The following is a 25,003-nucleotide window of genomic DNA, read 5'->3' as shown; positions in this document are numbered from 1 at the left end:
CGAACTTAACCTCAAATGTATCCTGCCCAACCAGCTGCTATTGACGTATTGTGGGGGTGGATGGAATAATAGAGATAGTTCATTTATTTAGTACATTCTGTAGTCCAATTCATCCCAATCTTAATTCCTTAGCTTCATCTCTGAAGCATCTGATAGAAGTTATCCATCTGGTATATTTAGTTTCAATTCTTTCCAACTCCAATTAAGATCTTTAGTTCATTTGTCATGAAACTAACACAGTCAAGCACATTCCTATCAAAATCAAGTTGTTTTTCCTTAATGTAAAAATGATTATTTTTTTATTGTCAACATGTATGTATGCATTCACAATATTATCCAACATTTAAAGTGCAAATCATTCCGAGGATGATTTAATAAAGAGGTTTCATCATGAATTAGCAAGAGACTTTAATAAGAAAGGTGATGCAATGGATGCAATCCTTCTGTTTCAGTTACAATTGTTGCTGTCAAGCTGATGCGCTTAAGAAAAGATTGGCGAGTTCCAAGTCCTTTATAGTAGAAGGTCATAAACAACAAGACAATAATGTTTACCTGATCTGAAGTCATTCATCACACATTTGCACTTTTCTGGCAGATTATTTTACTGGCTACAGAAATCTGCTTCTTTTACCACAGAAGGTTCAATGAATAATTTAATTTACAGTATCAATCTTCATTTTTAAAAAGTGGTGAAAACAATTTTCACCAAATGTAGTGGCATGAAAATGACTCCAGTGTCATTACAGTTTTATTACTGCATTTAGTTGTTAGTACGTGAATGAACTAAATTAACATTCAGAGAGTGAACAAATCTCATTGTCACTTATTAACATATTGCTGTTACAAAATATAATAGAAAGACCAAGAAAGAATAGAAACCTATTTGCAAAACAGTGTTTAAATAGTATTTAGAGTGAATGCTGATGAGGATTACTCTGAGGAGACATTCACACGGGCAGATTTGATTCTCTCCAGGGTGTTTTTTTTTCCTGGGAAAGTCTGCTTTGCTTCACGAGTAAAGCTTCCCCGAATCATGGTATGAAAAGAACAAGAAAACTCTGGTCTTAGTTCACTTGAATATATTTAAATTGCATAATTTCGACCGGCACTAAAAAAAAGACAATGTGAAAAACTAAAGAAGAGGGACCCATGAAGACGTTTTTTAATGTATTTTTTACCCTTTTATAATATGGGTTATGGCATCTGATTTTTTTCTGCTGTTTTCCTGGAGTGCACCTCTCTTTACACTTAGATCGATTTTTCTGCCCCAAATAGTTTCACCTACCATCTCCACTGTCCCTTTAAACTTTATCTATTCTTTACCACATTTTGATTTTGTTTTCTTGTCATGGCTCTCGGTTCTATTGTTGATTGCTCTTTCCTCTGCAGCTCATCCTGCTTCATCCTTGTTACTTAGTTTATTTTCGTAAACTTGTGATTTTTATCACTAGCCTGCCTCCAGTGCCTTGAATGCCATCACCATCCATAATACTTCCCAGACTAACCTTTTTTTATATAATCAAGAGACATAAATTTTTATCAGTGTTTCATTGTTGAGCTTTCAAACATGACTAACATCATACTACTGTATTAAAGGAAATAAATGAGTGAATGAAAATCTTTTATCTTGGCGGAGAGGTTATGTTTCGAGCTGCAGGGTTGTGTGGTGGTTCATGGTAAGAAGGTGGTTCATGGTGTCCCGGCGGAGTCCTTTCTGTGTGAAGTTCAGTCCAGAAACATGCTTCATATGTAGAATGGTGACCCTAAATTATAGGATAGACCCCAGAAACCCACATGACCCCGCACAGGACAAAATGGAAAAAAAAAGATTGATGGATGGGTTAAGTGTTTGCTGCAGGGCTATGTTCCAGGCTGCTGCTGCATATCTTCTCCTGCTCTTCTGTTTGTAAAATAAATAAATAAATAAATAAAAAAGATCAGGATGAGTAATGTTCTCCCTCTAATCCATGCTCCCACTTTAGCAGCTTTTGGCCATTTTGTCTCCACCTTTTCCAACAATTCCTAATTATCCGCAATGATGCACATAATGTGCAAAAAAAAACAAAAAAAGATGTGCAATATTGTTTTTTAATCAAACAATAGTTCAAAGCAGTTGCTGCTGCTTTTCATAAAGAGACAAAATGCTAGAAGAACTTTAAAGCAGCTCCTCAAAGCAACTCGACCAGACTTCACAAATTATTTTTTCCCTTCAAGGAAACAATGCGGCTAAGCAATGAATTATACTTTCTTGTTTACTGTTTTCTGTACACAAGAGAGCAAAAACAGCTCTGAGCAAAAACGAGATGCAGTGTACAAAAAAGTGAAGCAGCAGAGGCCCCGCCAGTGTCATGTCTGAGTCCCGGCGGCTCAAAGATACTGTCGGCTGCAGAGGGATGAAAACTGTTACGATTAGGTCTGAGGTTTTGTTTTTTGGGTAACCATCTTTTACTTTTATTTTTATTCAGCAAAAATGTATAGTTTAGCCTCTGAATTTACCCCTTGAATTTATTTTAAGCTATTAAAAAAATCACTTGTGTTTTTGCTTTTATGTAGATGCAAAATTAAGGTAATTTTGGAGCAAAAGTGGTGTGATGTATACTAAAGCAAGTAGGAATGCATTGATGATTGATAGAATTTTACTCGCCTATCCAAATAAAGTTGAGTTCTAGCGTGTAAAAAGAGCACCTTTTTTTAAATCTGACAAAAACGTAACACTCTCATTGGCAATTGTGACTTTTAACAATCGTCCGGGTTTAATTTTCACATAATTTTGCATGCCTTCTGCTGGCTTTATCTATAGGGTGTCCAACCTAAATATATCCTGCTGATCCAGGAGAATCAAGCGAAACCCAAGATCCGGCTCCATGAAGCAGATAAGATGAGAAAGTTTTTGCATTTCTTTCATTTTAGGTTTATCTCATACCTGAACAAATGGATTTACAGTAAGATGAACAGTAGCAATGCAAATCCTCCTTCAGCCCCTCTACAGCAAAGCGAAACGTTCTCTCAGTATTACCTCTGAGGCTGAAGCCTGTCAGCGTGAAAGAGGTTTTGCAGGAAATGACCTACAGTCTTGAAGCAAATTGCATTTTTTGTTTCAGAATGACCTCTAGTTCAACACATTTCTCACTTCTCTGTCCCAACCTACCCTTTTACCATCCCTCTTTTCTTCTCATCTGCTCAGCCTGTCCTGTCTTGTCTGTGGAAATCCTCCCATATGCTCTGCTCCATCAGAGCAGGTGGCAAACCGCAGGTGAAACCCACACCTCCGCTCGCACTCACATCCAACGTTCACAGCCAAATCCATGTTGCCACTGGGTTCTCTAATCAACTGTGGAAGTTCTTGCTGAGCTCTTTCTGATCTCGAAGCAGAACGCTCACTTTGTTTAGGTTTAAAATCTTTTATGAAAGCAGGGATGTAATTCTGTCTCCGCAGCTCTTTGCAATGGATTAACATTAACAGTCGTCACACTTAAGCACTAGTGATTTATTGAGGAGAAGGAATTAACTGGAATCATAAATACAGCGTGAAGAAATGAACACTGACAGAAATGCAGCAGTTCAGTCTCTTTAAATCAAATTATATAAAAAAGAAGCATTAATCCAATCAATAAAAAAGTGACAAGATACGTTATAATTTTATTAAGGCTGCATTAGAATAGGTAATGTTGCATTCCGTCTAAATTTGCAGTAATAATAGTTTATTACAAGTTCTCTTAACAATCTCAAGATGTGGAAAAATGCTTCCACTGTGCACAAAGCTTAAAGGATCCATGCATGTTCGCATTTCTGGAGGATGACTTGGACAGTTACCAGAAATGTGCAGATTCTTCTTCTCCATTGTACTTTAAGCGTGGAGCGTGATTGATCTGAGCCTCTTCTGTTCTTGTACAAGATGCTGCAGAATGCTCCCCAGAAGTTTCCTGCTCACATCCCTCAAAGACTGACGGTCTTCCATGAGTGAAATGTGCAGCAACTTTACTGAGGAGTCTCACTGTGGGGGTGGGAGATGTGACAGGACTGCTAAGCTTTATAAATGGATGAAAGAGCCCTTATGTGGATGAGGCGAGGCTATTCCCTCTGTATATCTGGATGATGGCAGCTGCTCCCAACATGTGTCAGTGTTGTGCTTTAGCACACAGCTGTTAACTCAGAAATACTTCTTATCTAAAAAAATGTGTTCTTCTGACTACATAAATGTGAGTCTTACCACTACATTAAATCTGTTTTTTTTTTTTTTTACTTTTCTTATCCGATTTATTAGCTGAACCTGGAATCTGTATTTGACAGCAACAATCCTTACACAGCAAGATTGACAGCTATGTTTCAAGGTCCTGTCCAGTGACGGGAAGGAATGACTCCATTATCTGAAAATTATCTCCAAATTATCGAAATACTTTGTGGCTTGACAGAATATTTGTGAAAAGCCCTCCATCCCACTTAGAGTCCTGTCATGCAGATCTGTGATGAAGGGATCCTCGAGCTTTTTGATTGAGAAAAACCAAGAGATGTTGGACAAAAAAAAGCTAAAAGCATCTTTAGTTTCCAGCAGGATTTGTGCAGAGCATAGACTCATGTCGGACTTGAAGCCAGCATTCATTTTCAAAGTCTTCTTAGATAAAAGAACAAAATGACAGGAGCCAGGGGCAGACAAGATCTGCTCGGGAAATGTTTTACATCCAAACTTTTTTTGAGGGATTGCTGAATAATGAAGTTCATTTAAACAGCTGAACACAAAACATATTAAACTCAACCTGTTGATTGGAGTTAAAAATTACTGGGTATTACAGTTGTAACACACTCGATTCTAACTTCTAACATTAATAGCAAATGGGATCAGACTTTGAGCTCAGTGTGTGGATCTTCTTGTACTTTCAGAACAAAAACCTATATTTTTTACTAGCCTGTGTTGAAAAAGTAATAAAAAGTAATAATTTCCTCTTTGTCTTTCTGTTCTTTACCAGAAAAATTCACCTCCGATGCCTCTGGCTCCTCACCTTTACAGAGGGACCCAGCACTCCCAGATTCTCCTGCTCACCCGGTGGCTGAACTGCCCCAACCAGAGGAGGTGCCTTTCCCAGTCGTCCATTCAGATGGAGAGTCAAAGACTGAGGGAGAAGGCTTGTCTGGACGACCTGCTTTTTCCTCGGTCTTAACCGTGATGGCAGGAACTGTCAAGTATCCAACAAGTCTTGATCAAAGCAGAACGTTGCCGACTATTAGTAGGGAGGAGACCTACACCACCCAATGGCCTTCACGGAACTCTAGCCGAGCCTCTGTCTCATCCTCCACATCATCATTTTTGAGCGACAGGATCCTCCAAGCCACCTCAGGTCTGTTTTTTTTTTTAGCTTTAGAAATACATCATATACTCGGGGCTCAGCTGTCTCCAAGACATCTTCTTTGTCATTAATGGATGAGAAGACGGATCTCTCATCACTTCCATTTTTATTGTTGACATCAGTGCCCCCTTTAGTTTCATCCACGTGTCTGTGTCATTGGTGATTTTCTTTTCATTTCTTTTGTGCCTCCTTCTGCTAAGAGGATAAAAAAGAAGCTCTTCTCAAGGTCAGGTAATTGTGTCTAGGTCTGCTGCTCAGATAAAGACAACAGCATTATCACCAGCAACGCCGAAGGGTTGGACAGACAGAGTAACAATTTAAAAACCCACCTCTCATTCAGCCCATGACCTACATGCAGTTATAAAAGGAATGCAATATGCCACGAGCAAACTTTCCAAGCGAAGTCAGTCCTGGAAAGAGAGAAAGAAACTCCCCGTACTCATCCATGGTTAAAATCTTTGGAAGTACAAATGTAACTCATACAGCATGTGCCCAGCATACTCCAAAAAGGATAAGATTTGTTTAATACTTTATACAGATGAACTTAAAATTCAGAACACACATGAAGTCTGTATCAGCCAGCAACCTTGAAATTAGCCCCTTAATATTCTCCAATCAAGTGAGTCAAACTGTTCAGAGTCAGCGGGGAATCCCAGACTCCCACATCAGCGTTGCTGTCTGCCCACGCCAAAGGCTATTCAGTTTCTAGTCATGTCACACAGCAGATGTTACACCCAACCGCTTATACCAAGCAGGAAGAGAAGACAGCAGTAGATCCTAATGTCTTTAGTCTCCGAAACTCTTGCAGGAATGTCGCAACCTACTTTATCCTTTTACATTCGACTGTTTTCACCAGCAATGACCTTCACACAACAACCCAAAGTTTTTTTTTAAAAACATCTTCTTTAGTCTTCTGCAGATCAGTCGTCTCTTTCGCAAACTGAAACTGCCACTATCGCGTACCCATTCTGGCAGAGCGTCCCCTGAGTGTGCATCTGATCCTGGTGATTTACTGATGGCAGTGGGTCACAGCAGTCCCAGACTTCCTGCCATCAAAATGAATCACAACCGGGGAGCGATGTATTAGGAGCAGAGCTCAGATCTGCTTCCCCTCACTCTCACCTGAACAACTCACTTTCAGCACAAGCTCATGAGCAATTTAGTCCACATATAAGCAACACGGTGGAAGCAAACATATCCATACAGAATATATTATATGTATAACCTATAAAATCAATTAATTCATCACTCAGATGGTACACTTTTGTCTCTCTGACAGCCAAAATCTCAGTGGAACCAAAGTTTCCACTAAAACGTACTATCCAAAATACAGTAACTTAATTCAGAACCACACTTTTTCCAAAAGCCAGCAAGATGTTTAAAGACCCACTCTAATATAAATCTTGTTTTTGATATTTTTAACATGTTCTTGTATAATTTTTCTCATGATGGAGGACATATATAAAATAATTTAAGATTAAAACAGCATAATATAACTTTATTCAAATTTGTTTAAATTATACAAAAACATAAAATAAGTTGGCATGGAAATGAAACATTTATTTTTAACAAACGTATGTGTCAACAATATAAAAAAATAATATTTTTAAACCGTTTATACAGTGTTTCTTTTCCTCTTTCTTTTTAATTTAAAATAATTGCACCTTTTATTTAAATGCATTGCATTGTTCTATGCTAACAGTTAATGAAGCTCTGAAAGCTTTAGCCTGGTATAAAGCATTTTTTGATCAATGCTCGTGTACATGGTCACTGTCAAACAAACTAAATAAAAGAAAATAAATAATTGTGAATCAGGAGCAGAATAAAACCCCCTAGCGCCAATTGAGGGTTTCTAGCGACAAACTGATTTTGCTCAAAATGAACCAATAATACTGCCCGTATTCCTTCACTCCCGGATGATTTACTTTTAATTTGTACCAAGGAACCTTTTTTCAAGCATTACTTTTTTGCAGGAAGGGTCAGATGCGGCGCTCCACCATGATTTATTTATTTATTTATTTTTTCAATTGGAAATGCAGTTTGAAAAAGCTCTCAGTTGTGATGCATCAGCTGGCATGGGTGGGCCAAAGTCTCTCTGCTCCGCTCCATTCTTATGCATCCACTTGCAGACGACATCTTAATTTTCCTTGTCTGAGCTGGACTCTGGCTCAAAATTGTTGACCGATATGTTTTGCCATTTTTGTAGCACCAATAATGTTAGCTTGGGGCTGTGAGGGGCTGTGAACTAGCGGGAAAGACCGTAAACAAAGAGATGATGGGATATCAGTGGAAGGTTATCTCCACGTCAAGAGTCCCGCCTACAATTCAGAGGCGAATTTCTGACTAACTTATCCTGCTCTGTAGAATATATCTTAAAACAATGATGCATGGCTTTTTGATTTTGACTAAAAACTGCCTAATCATAATTAAAAAACCACTGGGAACAATTTTACAATAGATCAAAAGATTGTTGGAGTGGGACTTTAATTAGTTTGATCTTCATGAACTTTCCTTCTCATTGAATTGAAGCCTCTGCTCATATTAGGCGAGAAGGAGCCTCTGAGGACCAGACACGGTCAAGAAACTATAATGTCAGACATGACAAATGGAAGCAAGTCTTCAGAGTACTCCCTCAAAAATGCTGCACAGAGGAGTTATGTTCCTGCTTTCTTGAATAGAAACGCAGAGTCTCATCTGATTACCGACTCGTCATTTCACAAGACAAGTATTCCACCAGGGCATCCCATAACACCTCTTGACTTTTATGACTTCAAAAGACTTCTGTATGCTGAGGAAAAGCTCTGATAAAAAGTCTGTAACTTTTGATGCGTCACTAGAACCTTTGAAAAGCATCTCCGTATAAAAGATGAAGAAACATTATTATGAGCAGTCTTTTTTACCCACTGACCAGCCGACACTCCCCATTAGTGCAACATATCCACCAGAGTGGAAACTCATTTTTTTTAACACAAAAAGCGATTGTGCCTATGTGCTTCCTCGGCTGAATCCACTTCTTTTACTGTTGGAAATAGCAGCATGCTATTTTCAGCTTTGGCACGAAGCTAATGGCACTATAAACAAAGTGGGAAAGCCACCAAGCCTGTGCCTCTTCAAAGCCATTCCTTTAAATCTAAAAATCCATTTACTGGCTTTGACAAGGTAAAATTCAATTTAGCAACGTATGGCTCATCATGTGAACATCAAAAGCTGGAAGACAGACAAGAACATAAGGTTGAAGTAATAAATTGAAATGATTCAACAGCTGTCACCAATGACCTATTTCCAGTTTGTCCAACTGTTGGAGAGTATCCATCACTCATCAGTAACGTCAGACTAGAAAAAAAGGCTTTGAATCTGTCTCCTGCTTTTCTCTGATCTGCTTTTGTAGTAAATGTGCAGCCAGAAGTCTTAATCAACAATACTGGAATACCAGCTTGGTGTTAAAATGCTTCTCAGTCTGTTTCTTGGAAAACTGTTGGTGTGGCTGGAAGGTGGCAGTCTGAAATCGGCTGCAACCTGCCTGTCACTGGACTGCAACCACACGACCTCCAAGTGTATCCAGGCGGCTACTGAAAATAATCTACTCGCCAGACAATTTTAACCATCTCTTAAAACCCTGCGGCGTGTAAAAATGCGACTGCCCCCTCCTGATTTCAAATGATGCCACACAGCTACCTGCTGAATTAACGGAAAAACGTGTATTTAGATTTAGGTTGCCTTTCGGTGGCATTTAGGGATATGTGACCATAGTCAAACCTGCACTTTAAATTGCTGCTTCATCTCACAGCAGAACAAAAAACAGATTTGAACCATTTTGACATATTTTTTCCTTCTTTCCTTCATTTTATGTAACTTTTTTTCCATTATCTTCATCCTCTCAGTCATGCATAAAACCCACAGACATGGAGTCATGTTTGTCATCTGAGAAGTTGTTGACAAAACCAGCATGAAGTGAAGTTGTCTCTTTCAAAATCTTGTTTACATCTAGTGTTGTATTCTTCTTGTTTACAAGGGTTGACTGAAGCGTTTGTTCTTTCAGAGGCAGAAGTGGATGAGTTAACCGCTGCAACGTCTAAATCGGTTGTACTCACTTTCCCCAAAGAAAAGGAGGCCAGTCTGGCCCCCTCGCAGTCAGATAGCGTTACTCTCTCTGCTGGGTCCACTGAGGGGTCATCTCAGGTATCTCCACTGACCCCTCAGCAGAGCTCCACAACAGCTTCTGTACAGCTTACAACCATAGCAGCAGCAGCTTCAACAGCAGCACACCATTCAACTACAATGCCTTCTCTAAGGGTCACAACCCAATCAACAACCACATCACAGCCTACACCAACGACCAGAAGAACAGCCCACACCAGGCCTCAGTCCAACAGGAGAACATTCACTCCGCCTATTCTAAGAACAACCCCCCCAAGGGGGAGCACCACTGTCTTCATCTCACCATTTACCACCACCACAGAAGCTCCACCACGACAGTGCAACATCACAGAAAGAATGTGGGTGAAAACAGGTAAATGCCAAGTGAAAAAAATGACTCCTTCCATATTTTTGTCAGCTGTCTAACTTTTTTTTCCCTCTCATAGTTGTTTCCATCTACGTGAGGAGAAACCGACTGGATAGCATTCAGAGGCAGAACTTACGAAGAGGGCTGAGTCAAGGTCTGAGGAAAGCTCTGAATGACACGTCGGCCCAAGCACAGGTTAGACTGCAGTCATTTACAATCAAAAATTCATTTGCTTCTTACAGCCATGTTTTCTATGAAATGTTTTATTGCTTCAATCGTGTATTTAAAGCTAGTAAAAATAAAATTTGTATAAAATCAGTGCATCTTAAGGTGCTAGAAATGTCAGGATATTGAAATATGCCACTGCATTTTACAGCATAAGTAGTCTTCAAATAGCACTTTTAAGTCTTCTTTGTTTATCCTTGGCTGACATCTACTGAAACTTCCACGGCACCCCGCAGAGCTCACCCTCCATCTTAATCCACTTCTATGATTTCTTGATCCTGTGACATGACAAGGATTTAATCAGATACTGTTCCACTGTGATGGTTTTGGATGGAGGGGAACTTAAATGGGCCTGCAGGGGAGAGAAGCCAGAGTCTCTGAAATGGCTGTTTCTGAGATTTATAGGTCAAAGAGGTTCAACACAAACACACTACAAGTCATCGTTGAAGAAACATTTTGTTTTTTTAGATGTAAAACCATTGATTTAATTGAATTCAAATAAATCTTTACTTAGAAAATGAACTTCAATTAACCAGATCCATAAATTGATCTTTTTTCTATAATTTGTGTCATTTTAAAGCAAAAACTTCCTTTGAGTCTTTTAGTGTAAGAAAATAATCTTTCATTGTTTAATTGAAATCAGTAGGCATGTGAAAACTGTTTCATTGGCAAAAAAAAAAAAGGTTTTAAATGGAAATGGTGAAGTTAGTCCTACTGTAAATCAATATGATATAATAAATATGATTACTTATTTTGTATAGTCCTTAAATCTGCTTTTACCAGAAAGATGGGAGTTTGTCATTCTTCCAAGGAGTTTCTTTCATGGTTTGTGAGAATATAAGGACTAATATAGAAATTAGGTTGACTCACTGTGTCCCAGAAAGCAGAGCACGGTGTCACATATTTGAGGAACTGTGCTAACAGCAAAAAAAAAAAAAAAAAATGGAGACGTAGATTAAAACTTAAGAAAAGATTAGGGTGGATTACCAGAGAAGCACGTGTTTACAATCGAGAGAGTCAGCACAAATCCTTCCACGCACAGCCCAACAATGGACACTTCAAACTTGTTTAAACAATGACAATAGTTTTAGTAGGAATACTTTCTCAGCATTTTTTAACAAATCTGGTGCACAAATAATGATTTTTGTTTGTTATTTATTTATTTGTGGAACAAATCACTATATGTCATAAAAATCCGTCTCTCTCCAGTAAGCGATTGTACAGTATGAGACTTTAGACTGAGCACTAATCAAAATAATGCAGAATCATGTTTTTATACAGCCACACATCTGCACATACTCTGAATGGGTAAAAAAGGATATGGGGTGCTGACGTGGGGGACTCTAGCGGGTTTGTGTGTGTGCAGTTTTGAGAATTGTCTTGGCGTGTTGTATTTCTTGTTGTTGAGGCATGTAAAGGCTGGAGTGTTTGCCCTACGCATGAGAAGGTCAGAGCAGGTCTCGTGTTTTCCCCCTGCCTCTCTCTGCAGTCTTGAAAGGACTTTTGCTTCAGTCAGTGGATTTCAGCGTTGGATGGGTTTCCTTTTGTGGCCCTCCTTTAACTTCCAGTGGAAAGGAAGCTGTTGGCTGCGGAAATTGCCTCTGCGTTTAATTATGGGTTCTAAATGGTTGGGAGGAGAAGAATGTGTCATGTCGGTGCTAAAAAGATGACAAGAAATAGACTGGAAGAAATGAATCGTAAGACTTGAACATTAAAAAAAGTAACGATCAACTGCATTTTCCGGTTTGCACACAGATCACATTACCCGAAAAACCTTTTGAATGCCACTTCTGACATTTGTTAGGTTAACGTGCTGAATTTCCACCACACACTGAGTTAATGGGAGTGTTTGAAACACAGTGTCTTAATGAGACCTTCACGTGGGTGAAGCCCGAGAGGATGAGACGATAATAAAGGTCTCTATTCACGGAGGATGTAACAAGGCTGAATTGTGCTGAGATAACGCCATGATTTTCAGCCACTTCACAGCTTGCAGTTTTTCAGCCTTATTGCCAGCGCAGGCTTTTACCTGGGTTTATGTAACAGATCCTAATGGTTTTGAATCTCCTGCACAGACAGCCAGATCTGCTGGTATTCCTTTTCCAGTCTAGAGGTCAACTAAAAGTCATATTCTTCCTAGGAATGACGTAAATGTAATCGTCAGAACACATAGTTCCACATCAAGGAGATTGATCAAATGTGATACTTGACTTCATCCCTGGAGGCCTTTCTGTCCAAAATTCATCTTTGTTACAGTTTCTTTGGTGGATTGTTTTACCTTCTTTTCAAAACCGATATTTCATCAGTTTGCCATAACACATGCTCTCACCCACTGGGCACAGACACATCTAATCAAGCCTATTTCAAAGCTCACAGCTACAGATATGCATTATGTATCTGAAATATATCAATTCATAGAAAATTCCAGTTTAGATCTCTTGCAAACAACTTTCACACAGCTAATTGCAATACAGTCCTATCATGTCTTGCACATTGTAAACACACCACTTGGGTCATTTCTTCTCACTGGACACATTATGTCTAGTAGTTAACTAAAATACTTCTACAGTACATGTACATTTAGTAAACTAATATGCATCAACAGTAGATGTCTGTTAGTTATCTAATAAACGTAGCTGTCTATTAGATGACTAATAAACATTGATGTAATTATCAGTTGTGGATGTGTACAGGACATCTCTGCACAATTTGATTTTGTTACTCTATTAGTTGACCACTAATAGTCGTCTGTATACAGAGTTTTCCTACACATCTACCTGTAGACATCCAATCTTGGGATATTTTTCGATGTTTATTGGAGTACTTTTTTTTAAAAAATGTACTAGATATAAAATAAAAAAAGGCAAGTCAAACATGTTTCTATTATTGTGATTTTGGTGTACCATCATCTTTATTCTCCTTTTAGTTTCAAATATGAACAACATTTGTGTAGAGTCCATTTTTAATCTTTTAATCTTTACATGTAAATCCAAGTCTTTACTTTTAGAATTTTCCCTCTGAACAGCAACTTGACACTGCTGTTCAACAGAAGATAAGAAAATGGGCTTTAAGATCATTCTGACAATAATCCATTCTGACAATAGATTCAACCTTTTACCATCAGAAGTTTAAACACAAATAAATATTTTGGATTGTTGTTCTAAAGCAAGTTTCTGAGACCTTTAACCCCAGGTAAATTTTAGTAGAAATGATTGCTACTTTTTGGAATTAGAACTTTGTGATTACTAGTTTTCTGTGAAAAAACAGGTTGCATGATTGCACGATGGTTAGCTCTTTCACCTTACAGCAAGATGAACCTGGTTCAAATCCCATCTGGGATCTTGTATGCAGATATCTTTCAGAACGCTTTTGATAGACATCTAATAGAGTAATAAAATACAGTTGTCAGAGATGTCCTTCAGTCGTCTACAGTAGATGCATATTTGGTGGGCTTTGATAGTTGGAGTATTTTGGCTGGTTTTAGTTTAATTTATTTCAGATGTATTCAGTTATGTCAGTCATGAAAAAGTCCAATCCCCTAAAAGTGAAGCAGTTGTGCTGACCACTCCCACTGCAAACCTTTCGGTCTCACTTGTTTAAAGTAAACTTCAATTTTTGGAGTAAAAATGTCATAAAATTCACAACATCTGTGTCTGGTACCTGTTAAAAGACACAACTTAAACCATTTATACTAATAAAAGTATAGTTCACATTTTTTCTTTGTAATGTCTATGTTTTTTCATTTTGTGTGACAGATCTATCCAATAGTAATGGCATAAGGGTAGTATTGCTTCAAATTGCAGTTAAAGAAAACACCTGCCAGGTTGAATGGGAATTCTTCCTAAACTGTGCCTTTCATAAATGTAGTTTATGATGCATTTACAGAATAACCTCTGAGAAAATTCAAGTTTTTTCTCCTCTTATTTCCCAGGTGGAGACTGTTTTTGGCTCTCCCAACATGACGGTAGCTTACCACGTCACTGGAGGGGATGTAGTTTATCCTCCATCTGTGGTGATGGAAGGCTTGACATCCTATGGCCGTGACAAGCTGATTGCAGACTTGCGACAGTACCTCCCCATGGTAACAGCCCTGCCTCTCCCCGTTGCATTGTGGAGACAGAGCCCTGCCACTGGCTTCCAGCTGAAAACAGGTCAGCCGGTGCTCAGTCAAGACGAAAACAAATAAATAAGTCACAGATCGGGCTGCGACTTACTGTTGTGTGCTCCTGTTGTGACTGTGCACTATAAAGGAGAGTGTAAAACAGCATTTTTAGTGTCACTTAATAGGACGAAAATGAGAAAGATCATGAAGACTACATTTATCTATTGATTCAAACATACCACTCTGCTTGCTCAACACTTTTACGCCCATTATTTAATAAATGGTCATGAGGTTAAACAGTTTTCATAAAGCTTATTACTTAGAATGTGTCATCTCTGATTTAGCTTCTGTTTGTTATGTCATAACTCTTTCAAAAGCTTCTGCTGAATGACTAAATATTGATGTCACCTGTAAGATTCTGCCTTGAAGAAAAGCATGTCCCATTTATTTCATTAATCTGCAGGTCTTTAACCGTTTGTGTTGCAGTTTTGCAGTTTGTGGGTTCGAGTGATAACCCTCGATCCTGTCGCTTCTCTCAAATGATGGAGCAGAGGCTGGAGAAGGTGTTTTCTGAGGCTCAGACCAAAATGTTCAATGGTAAAGGCAAACTCTCAGTTCAGGTAATGTGGTGATGCACTTGTGCTTCAATTGATGGCTATTTCTAATTAAAACACTGCACATTAGACAGGAGGACTATCGCTTATATTGCCCTAATTGTGAAATGTACAGTTAAACAGCTTTGCCTCTTCTTTGACATCCCTGGTAACACGTTTCTAAATTAATTTGAGAGCCTGAAACAGATGCAAATAGTGTGCAGTTTATGTTAAATTGTGCTTTAGTGTTTGTTGGGGTGTGCCCTTTCTAAGAGCTTTCTGAGATGAAAACTAATTATGCCAGAGAAGCAATGTTTGTATTATTTTAATAAGCTGCCACATTAAAGGGGGGCTTATTTTAAAGCCTAACTGACATGGTTATGCATGCATGTGAAGAATATGGAGCAATAATATGGTCACAGTACCAAACGTTTTTAGCCATTTTCTTTGCGCATCTTGCTCTCTCCCTAATTCTGACCCAAACACTTTTCCTCTCTTAGATGATGAGTGTCTCTCAGGCGGCAGGATCTCCTGCTGTGTCATTGGTCTATGCTGTGAGGAATGGGACTGTTCATCTCAACGGCACTGTTGCCTCTTATCTTCTTGGTCAGCTGTCAGCTGAGCTGGTGGGCTACTTCCTTTTCTATCCGCCACTCATCATTGCTGAACGTAAGTTATGTTTTATATTCAAGAGTGAGATCAGATCAGGTCAATTATCATTAAGAGATATAGACTGGTGTGCTCATTGCTGATTTTTAATAAACAGGGAGTGGATCCTCTGACCAAAAAAAAAAAATCACACTGATTCTATTCACAATTCGATTTGATTTCTACGGTGACCCTGAAGTGCAAATCACTCAATGCCAAAACAAAGGAAGGATAACAACAACAATTAAGAAAGCAAACTAAATTATTGAAAAAAACATTATATTATAAAAAAGCAAAACACAGCAACAAAAACCCACAATTTCACAACATTAAAAAAATCAAACAAAGCAAAAATGCATTCCAGAAAAATGAAACAAAATAAAAATAAAACATTTTGGAAAACAAAAATAATAATTTCAAGGAATTGAAAAGAAATTAAAAAAAAATAAGCACAAGGAAAAAAACGGAATATGTATATATATATATATATATGCATATATATATAGAGCATAGCTGATTGGATGATGATATTTGATTTTTGACATTTGAGTTTTCTAAATGCGTCTTTGAAGTCTGCATGCTATTAAAAGTATTAAAAGTTTTATGATTAGTGCAGAGCATATCTGTATGATAGTAGCGACTGAAGGGTAAGGAAATGGACAACCCAGAAACAACTCAGGAGAAGGTAGTTTGCTGTTGAAGATTTATTAATGGCTTTGGATGGAGGGCATAGAATCCTGATTTTCCTGAAGGGTGGAGTGGAGGAAGCCACGCAGTAGGAAGAATCTGTCACCCTAACAGGAAATAGGAAGTGGGATTAACTTGTAGTTTAAAGTGGTCGTTTTGTAGTCCTAACAGGAAAACACAGCAGAGATGCACAGAGCATCGCAGCACGTGAAGAGGCTTGGTAGACAGTGTTGAACTCTTGAATACGATGATAGGATCAGTAATTCGGTACATAAACAGGAGCTTGGTCGAGGATGGAAACTTTGTTGGCAATGGAGAGACTCACAGGAACTTGATCAGAACCCAAGTAACAAGGACGAGGCAGAGACGTGGTCGGGGACGTAGCTGCATCAGAACCATAAACTTGACAAAACATGAAGAGTGTTAGAATGAGTAAGAATACTACTACAAACTAGCAACAAGAGACAAGGTTAGAAGAGAGTATAAGATGCAGGACACAGGTGAGCAGAATGAGCTTAATTATGATGAGGAGCGGCGGGTGCCTATGACAGTGATGGACATACGTCATCATCCAATCAGTGATGGCTCATAGTGTCAGGACTCAGGACCCTGTCTCCCCCTCTGTTCAGAGGAGGGAGCCATCTCAGGCTTACTGATACACCATATCTCCCAGCCACCTCAGTGCACAGTTCTTAGATGCTGCTCACCTGACTCTCATCTACTTCTGAGTGTGAAGTATTGTTTGTGCTACTCTGCTTGCATTACCAAGCATTTCTATCCAAATCTGCTTTGACTATATCTCTGATTGACTTCTGACTGATTTGCGACTGCTCTGTTATATCAGACGTTGGACCTCTGATGCTGCCATGCTCGTGTTTGATCTCTGCCTGCCTGACCCTGGCTTAGCTTCACAAACGTCTTGTTATTGACTCCTGTCAATCCTTCTGACAGTAAAGCTGCTGCACTTGGATCCAGCCATATGCCTGCCTGTTTGTGACACAAAGTACCTACCTTTTCCAGTTTCTTATTGTGTTCAATTTTTCAACATTTCATTTTGGAAATTTTGCTTTCCAGAACATTTCATTTCAATGGCATGTCAATAAAAATGCCATTGTTCCATAGATGGAAGCTACCTCCAGGCAAACAGTCTAATCTGCATGAAAACATTCTTTTTAGACTGTAGTCACTCTGGCAAAACCGATCTTGGACCAAATAAGAAAAAAAATAATGGTTGCAGCCATAACATAATTGGTACAGCAGTCAGGAATCAAGCCAGCGCTGTCTTGGTAATACCCTGTGGCAGAGTGCATGCTTAAGAAAATTCATTTGGCTCCTGGCAACAGCTGAGGTCCAAGGCATTTTCTCCATCTGTAGACTGCTCTCTTGAACACAGTACCTTACAACTGCCCTGAAGCAGTTTCAGCAAATTTGACTCAAATATGAGCTTGAGCTCTTAGATAAGCTGACTAGAAAGGTTGACGAGGAATACATGTGTCAGTCAGTCAGTGTTGTCCCTAACACAGTTGTGAGTCTGTGTGAGTCTATGTGTGCAAAGAATAACTGTTTTCGAACTTCTAGATTTCCTGCTGTGGCATCCTATTTTAAGAATAGTGTAAAAACAAGACTCACATTTTTTATTGTTATGTAAGATTTATCATTATTAGCCTGGTTTTCATAGACTTAATGACTGTGTACATGCACTGCAGAGGGGTTTTTACTGTGAACTGATTTATTGAGCTAAGATCTATAGTCTCCTATTGATTAGTTTGTGAGAAGCAGTCTATTATCTGAGCTTCTATTGTTTAGTGTTGCTGATCAGAATGCCCCTAATAAAACAATAACATGCCATATTTTATTTATATATTTTTATTTTTAAAGTATATTTTAAACATAAAGTCTTTTTATTCCATATTTTACTGAAAGTTGTGACAGTTGCAAAAGAACACCCCACTCTCCTTGAAAATAACATATTTGCTGGTTTCCTTGTTAAGCTAAAATATACATCTATTTATGTATTTGTTTGCTTAAATCCGATAAAAAACAAACACCATAAATAGAAGTATAATGACAAAATGCAAAGTTGAAACGATTATTTTAATGAAGATTAACTACATAAAGCCCAAGCTCCATTTTTCCATTCAGTCCAAACTTAAACTTATACAATTAGTAGTTTTACTGAATTACAAGAAATAAATACATACATGAAGACAATCAATTATCTATTTATATCTATTTATTATATCACTCTTTATATTTGCTTGAATTTTTTGTATGTCTTCCTTGGAGCTATCTGAACCCCCCTTGTGGAGAAGGTAGTTTAGTATTTATTCGCACAGCTAGTTTCATAAAGATATATTTGATTTTCTCAAACTGTATTATCTCTTACGTTATTTGAGACAGAAAGTTAATCCACCCTATCAAGACAGACAAAATAATTGGTATAATTAGTTAACTTTGTTAGGTCTCCGTTAATGTTTTGGAGGCTTAGGCAAAAATTCAAATATAATATAACAAAACAAGACAAATAGAATGTAATATCAGCTCTCTCAGAAATTATGTCAATTAAATTTACTGTATATCAATACGACTTTTCTATGCTCCTGTTTTGATTATTTTCTTAAATCCGAGAAGTTGTGGTATTACATAATTGGAAAAAGCAGAGAAAGTAGAAACAGCCTGCCTACGCCCTGCAGTCTGCTTGAGCTGTCACAGTCCGGGTAGCCTTGCATCATCAGGCCAAGTTTAGTTCATGTATATTATTAAAGCAAGATCCCAAACGGAAACAGAACTGAAGTCCCAGTTCTCCTTTCCTTGAAATCAAAGGGACTCATGACCTGTGTGGTCACTGGCTGGGTTTTTGCTAACCATAAAAGCACCCACTTAATAGCTTAACCACAACTATAACCACTTCTCTAATAGAATGCACTAATATAATATACGTTGCTCTGGAGAAATCTCTTTAGTGTTGTGGTGATACAAGCAGGAATGTTGGCATCAGAAAGCACTTGTCTCTGCAAAATAACATAGGTTTAAAAAATAATGATATTTGTGCCAAAGGTGTTTCTACAAGAATAATTTATTAAGTGTACTCATTATTTCAGACACGCTTCAGAATTTAGCTTTGTTTTTGTTCAATAAATGATGACACTGCAATATGTCAAGTTTCTGTGCAGCTAAGCTTGTATTTTCCTAATTTATAAGACCTCAGGCTCGTGTTTTCAGAGTATGCTTTAATTAACCAGGACAACCAGTTTCAACAATAGATGTTAAGCTAAAAAGCTAAAAAAAAAAGGCTCTGTGGGTTTGTTGTGTTTTACTAGATAGCCAGTTGGCTTTAAAAAATATCTTTGTCAAGCCAATTTAGAAAACTTAACGTAAATATTTTATTTTTGAAACGGGATACTTTTATTGTGGTGAGATTTGAAGAGCAGGTACTTGTTGAACAATGAATAAGTACTTTGAGGCAGAGATAAACACGTCTGTGCAGAAGCTGAGAAGTGTGAAAACAAATGTACCTTCTCCAACATTCAAGAGTTTATTAGTATTTTGTTTCATAATTTGCAAGCAAAAATTTAAATAAAACAAATTTAAGGTTATTTTTTGTTATTTAGTATTGAATTAAAAACAATTATTTGGTTTTAGTGAACAACTTTGTTCATTTTCTATAATAACTTCCACCACTTTTAAAAAGTACTTACTTGACAAATTTCCAGATAAGAGATGACCAGCATAACCACCGACAAAAATGGGTAGTTAGAGCAAAAAGTTTTGAACACGATTAAAAATTTAAGGACCTAGCCTTGCAGACTCACTATAAAAGCTGGTTACATTTCTTATGTACATATTCAGGGGCCTTTAAATTTGCAAAGCTGGTTCATTTAATTCTTGTCTGTAAAGGACTGAGCTTGAACTGAAGCAAAGAGGCCAGGTAGTTTCAGTTTAGATTTATTTTAAAGTCAGAATGAAAGGAACCCACACTAGTAAGTCTTAATGTATGGATCACCTGATTGTAGGATTTTTTTTTTGCTAAACAGACACAGAGAAACCTTTAGTAAAAGTAGAAGTGAGGCTATCAGTGAACTGTTTGTCCTGTAACCTCACTGGTTATATTACTCCTACCAGGAGGTGTGAGCATATGGTAAAAATGGCTCCATTCCCACTTTAAAGCCAATTATTGCAGTAAAAAAATAACAGTAGGGATGCTCCAAGCACCCCAGGTTCTGGTCTGGCCAAGAAAACCCGGGATGTCACACCACTTGGAGAGCCAATTTGCATCTTTGTGGCTCCTGTGGCACTCGTTCAGGCTGCAACTCAGTTCAGCTCTTTTCCTCTTCTACTTTTTCTCCCCTCTTCGGTGTAATATGAATGGAGAAGTTGGGTAAATTTACACCCCATGACTGAAACATACACTCGTCTGTGCGGTTGTAAAATGAAATATTGCTTTAATATTAGCTTTTGTTGAAGAATTTGTTCTCTTTCACTTCTGGTAATTTCTGGCAAATGCCCTTCAGTGTTCAGTCCAGTTCTCCGGATAATTTGCTGCTTTTGCTCACTTTCTGGAAGCTGCACACCAACTAGACCGTTCCATCACTCACACTCCACACCCGTCTCCCCTGTCACGCCCAAGCGTGCAGTTCTGCAAGGCGGTTTCTACAGAACACCGATAAAGCATTCCCCCGAACTGCTGCACCAGCCTCCAGCACAAGAGCTTAATCAGGCAGCGAATAGATGAGAGGGAATAGTCAACCAGAGCTCACTTATGTTCAGTTATAATGAGGCTTTAACGTGAGATGTCAAACACAAAAAATGTTACTAACTTACAGACTTTCAAGACATCTGTGGGCAATTATCACATTTTTTTTTCAAGAAGCAATATCTGGCAGTCAAAAACATCACTAAGAGGGAAGTTGGTTTATTTATAAGTAAATTGTAATCAATCCGATGTTAGGAGGGTTATATTCATTTTTTTTTGTTTTTCCTGCAGCACTTGAATATCACAATTTGAACACATCCATAGCAACCAGAGACTTCTGGGTGGTCACAGGTAGGAGTGCCGTTTCTCCAGTTTCTTTATTAATTATTTCAAAAAAATGTTGTAACTAGTGTTGGAATTCTGCTCACAATATTAGAGTTGATGCATTAACAGGAAGATGGAGGTTTTGTTTAAATGCCTCCCTTGCTACAGTGATATATTGCTGGTGTATACACATCAAACAAGTGGTAAAATGCAAGCACTTCTGTTTTTATTACTCCATGGATCAAAATCTATGTGAGCAGGATGCGTTTGACAGAAAAGGTCCTACACAACTGAATCACTATTTATGGAAACTTGAAGATGTTTGCTCATGTTTTACAATCTTATCGGCCTTCTTTCACACAAACACTTAGGTGTGTGGGAGTGTTTAACTGCATTCCCTCTACAGGGTGCATGGATTGTTGCATATTCTCCGATGGAGCAATAAATCAAAGATGTTCAACTGTAAAGCAATATAGATGAGTCTTGCAGATGGATTCTGTTTCTCCTTAACCCTAAAATGTGACAGTAGCAATTCCACTGTCTTCATTTCTGGGAATATTTGTAACAAATTCTATTTATTGCTTTTAATATAAAACATTTCTGAGCAGCCAAGTAATGGAGAGTTTGTGTTCCATCTTAGCTTTTTACAGATGATTAAGTTCTGTTGTCCGTTTCAAGCTACAGGACTGGTCGATACTTGAGAAACAGCCAGGATGTAAATTAAAATGTTAAAGTTTAATGACATAATTCTTGATAGGAAAAGACTTGTAGGTAAGAGAAAGGGTAGTGCCAGGAAGATGAGTTCAAAAATCTTTCTTGTTCTTGAGTCTAACATAGACTGAGATAGATGACAGGACAAGGACATCTGCTGGGACACCAACGATATGTTATTTTGTGTTACTTAATTGTTTAAGGACTTCAGACATCATCTCAATCCATACGTAATATCACAAAGTCTTAAATATCTGTAATATTAGAGGTTAGCATAACTATTTGTTCACACAGTAGGTTAAAAGGATGAACTTCCAATAGAACTGTTATTTTTCTAATCAAAAGAAGTTAGTTGAGTTGCTTTGGTCATATTCTTTTGAGGAAAAGAAAAGTTCAGGCAGAATTGCTGGAGAAATTACATTTTTAAATTCTACACATTCTCATTCCCAACTCGTCATATACGGATTAAAGTTTCGGGTCCCATCTGCATCACTTTTTCACATTTAGGGTGTCGCCAACTAATCGTTTTTTTGACGTGCTGCTCTGTACCCATGAAATCACGGGTCCCCAACCCTTGGGACGCGGTACCGGACACTGAACCGAAACCGGTTAGGGTACTGTAGGCAATGATGTGGACAATGTCACTCTGAGGGCAGGGATAACCAGTTTAGCTTAGTCTGTGAAGTTTAGTTAAGCAATCAATTGTTGTTTATATTTTAGGACTAACATTCTGCTTTTGTACAATTACTGGTATGAAACCCAATGAGACAATCTGTTTGTGATATTGGGCTATATAAATAAAATTGAATCGGTACCATGTCCATGGTCTGTGTCCCTGTACTGGTCCACATCCCGAGGATTGGGTATTAGCTTTTGCATTTTTTCCTGGTCTGTGGCCCGGTACCAAGCAACCCACGGACCAGTACCGGTTTTCAGCCCAGGGTTTAGGGACCCCTGATTTAATGGGAACAGTCAGCACATCAAAAAAACGAGTTGGGGAAACCTAACATGTGAACAAATGACCTGGAGGGGGCCTGAACCCAGAATACGTTGTTAAATTTGCAATTATGAATCAGAAATTAAAAATAAGAAACAAAAAAAATGCACGTTTTGATTTTTTCTCATATATATAACTGGGTATGGAAACAGGATACAAATATACAAGTTTTCTCTTTATTGACACTTATATCATCTTTACCATTTTGACTTATTTTCTATTCATCAACATATCTGCAGTGATACAGGATGTGGACAACGTCAGCCTGGAGGGACACTACCAAAGCTTTGCTAGTCTGATGGAGCAGCGACTTGGAGAGCTGTTTGTTTTGGCGAGTCAACAGGGCACACGCTTCAAACGAGCCACTACTGTCGGCAGCTACACGGTCCAGGTATGGAAGAACTCAAACTATTTAGTGTAAATCAATTCTATATTTTTCTTTAGTCTAAACACTTTATGCATGACAACCAATCCTGAGAGTTGTGAAGTGCAAAATAAATAAAGATCTTGTCATTTCCAATCAGATGGTGAGCATCCGCAGAGTTTCTGGCCTAAAAAATCCAGCAGAGATGACCTACTATGTTCAACACAATGGAATCCCATTATTGGGGACAACAGCTGCAAAGGTCTTGAACACGGTGGATTCTCAAACCATGGCGCTCACCCTTGGCTACTTCGTCCAGCTGCAGGCAGAACGTACGTCCAGCTTACTGCTAGTATTTTAGAGATGGTCAGAAGTTTTAACAGAAATTCAAAGCAGAGTGCATGACTTTTTTTTTTTGCATAGGAAGAAATAGTGGGATGAGGGGTAAGTAGGAAAAGGTGGCTGCTTAATCTCCCTGAAGTGTCTTTTTTTATATAATTGGAGGCAGTGCAGTACTTCTGCTTAGAGGCACAGGAAAAGGGGAGAAAGGGTGAACACATGCACCACTCTCATACGGATCATTGCCTACAAAAGCTGATTCAGGCCTGCTATACAACAAGCTGAGCTGTGTCACTTAGTGTGGGTGTGACGAATGCTACATGATTCAGTCATGAAAGCGGGCTGTCTGTCATGTTTCCAGCGAAGCTGCCAGTAGACCGTCTTTTAGCGTCTAGACTCCCAGAAAATGGATAAAGGTGAAACAGAACTGTTTGTGTTTTATCTTCCAGCTGTGGTTAAGAACCCGCCTAATAACCTTTGGATATTAGCCGCAGTGCTGGCCCCGATCTCAGTGGTATTAGTTATTATAATCATCATCACAGCCGTGCTATGCAGAAAGAATAAGAATGACTTTAAAGCTGACGCCATCGGCAACCTCAATCCCAGAGCAAAGGTACCTGACTCGTGCTTTGTCTTTCTAAAACACCTCAACTCATTTTTGTTTCATGTATGGTAAATTTCATTTGTTATTTTTGTGTTTTATTAATTGGTACAGTAAAAAATTATAATTAGAGGAAGAGATGTTGGGAAAAAAAATCATTCTTTTACAGAAGTGTTTAGACCTTGAGATTAATCTCTAGTGATCATGTTCATGAATGTGTTATTTTTACCTAAAAATGATTAACTGGAATATTTGTATCTAACACTAATGGGTCATAGTCAATGCTGAAAAACCTCTTTGTTGTTTTCAGATGGCATATAGAAGAGACGTTGGCTTTTATCACCAGGTATCTTTCTTTCTTTATACCTATCCATCTTTCCATTTCAAGGCTGTAGTGATCCAGTAGATTCAAACTAAAACAACTCTGTTGATAAGCATCCTTTCACAGTCTAACTTGATTGGCTGTCTCGTCTGCTGATGGCAAAATGTAAAAGATTAAACTGTTTGTGTTATGTTGCAAAGCTTGAATCTGCCTTCTCTGATTCTTGCTTCAAGGTTGTCACAGTGTCCTAATCAAAGCTATAGCTCTGAGCCCATAGCTGTGGTTCAGCTCAGCGTTGCAGCTCAGCTGAAATAAATCAGGGTAGATAAATTAAAATGCAGAGTGCAACTCCCAGCACATCGCACTACCCGTTTTTAATCGAATTGCATTAAAGGGAAAGCAATGAAATGTTCTACATTAAGCTGAAAAGGATCTACTTTCAGAGCAGTTTAACGCACAAATGTTGTCTTGTCAAAGATGCAGCTTAATTCCATCAGATATGGAGAGGCATCAGGTGTTCTAACAAACCAAGCGTTGTAATCTGAGCGTGT

At 38.3% G+C, this 25,003-nt stretch overlaps 1 protein-coding gene and 1 long non-coding RNA gene across 2 annotated transcripts in view; one reads left to right on the top strand and one right to left on the bottom strand.

Moving 5' to 3' along the window:
• The window catches only part of kiaa1549lb (KIAA1549-like b), a gene marked incomplete at its 5' end in the record, with an annotated part of 70,629 nt that overhangs the window by 26,491 nt on the left and 19,135 nt on the right, over window positions 1–25,003 (top strand). Inside the window, 11 exon segments of the mRNA XM_024295747.1 lie at window positions 4,965–5,333; window positions 9,382–9,852; window positions 9,926–10,041; window positions 14,003–14,222; window positions 14,660–14,793; window positions 15,267–15,435; window positions 21,086–21,145; window positions 23,066–23,217; window positions 23,351–23,522; window positions 23,979–24,142; window positions 24,441–24,476. Of these exon segments, the coding sequence (XP_024151515.1) occupies window positions 4,965–5,333; window positions 9,382–9,852; window positions 9,926–10,041; window positions 14,003–14,222; window positions 14,660–14,793; window positions 15,267–15,435; window positions 21,086–21,145; window positions 23,066–23,217; window positions 23,351–23,522; window positions 23,979–24,142; window positions 24,441–24,476 (2,063 nt within the window).
• On the bottom strand, window positions 10,853–14,490 carry LOC118598177. The gene is made up of 3 exons (XR_004947296.1): window positions 14,286–14,490; window positions 14,045–14,212; window positions 10,853–11,691 (listed from the first exon to the last, which is right to left on the bottom strand). It is a non-coding gene; the product is annotated as an uncharacterized LOC118598177 (long non-coding RNA).

This window comes from Oryzias melastigma, linkage group LG3, assembly GCF_002922805.2.
Source record: "Oryzias melastigma strain HK-1 linkage group LG3, ASM292280v2, whole genome shotgun sequence".
NCBI classification, from domain to species: domain Eukaryota; kingdom Metazoa; phylum Chordata; class Actinopteri; order Beloniformes; family Adrianichthyidae; genus Oryzias; species Oryzias melastigma.
Note: the sequence above shows the minus strand (reverse complement) of the source record. Positions and strands in the feature narration are given on the sequence as shown.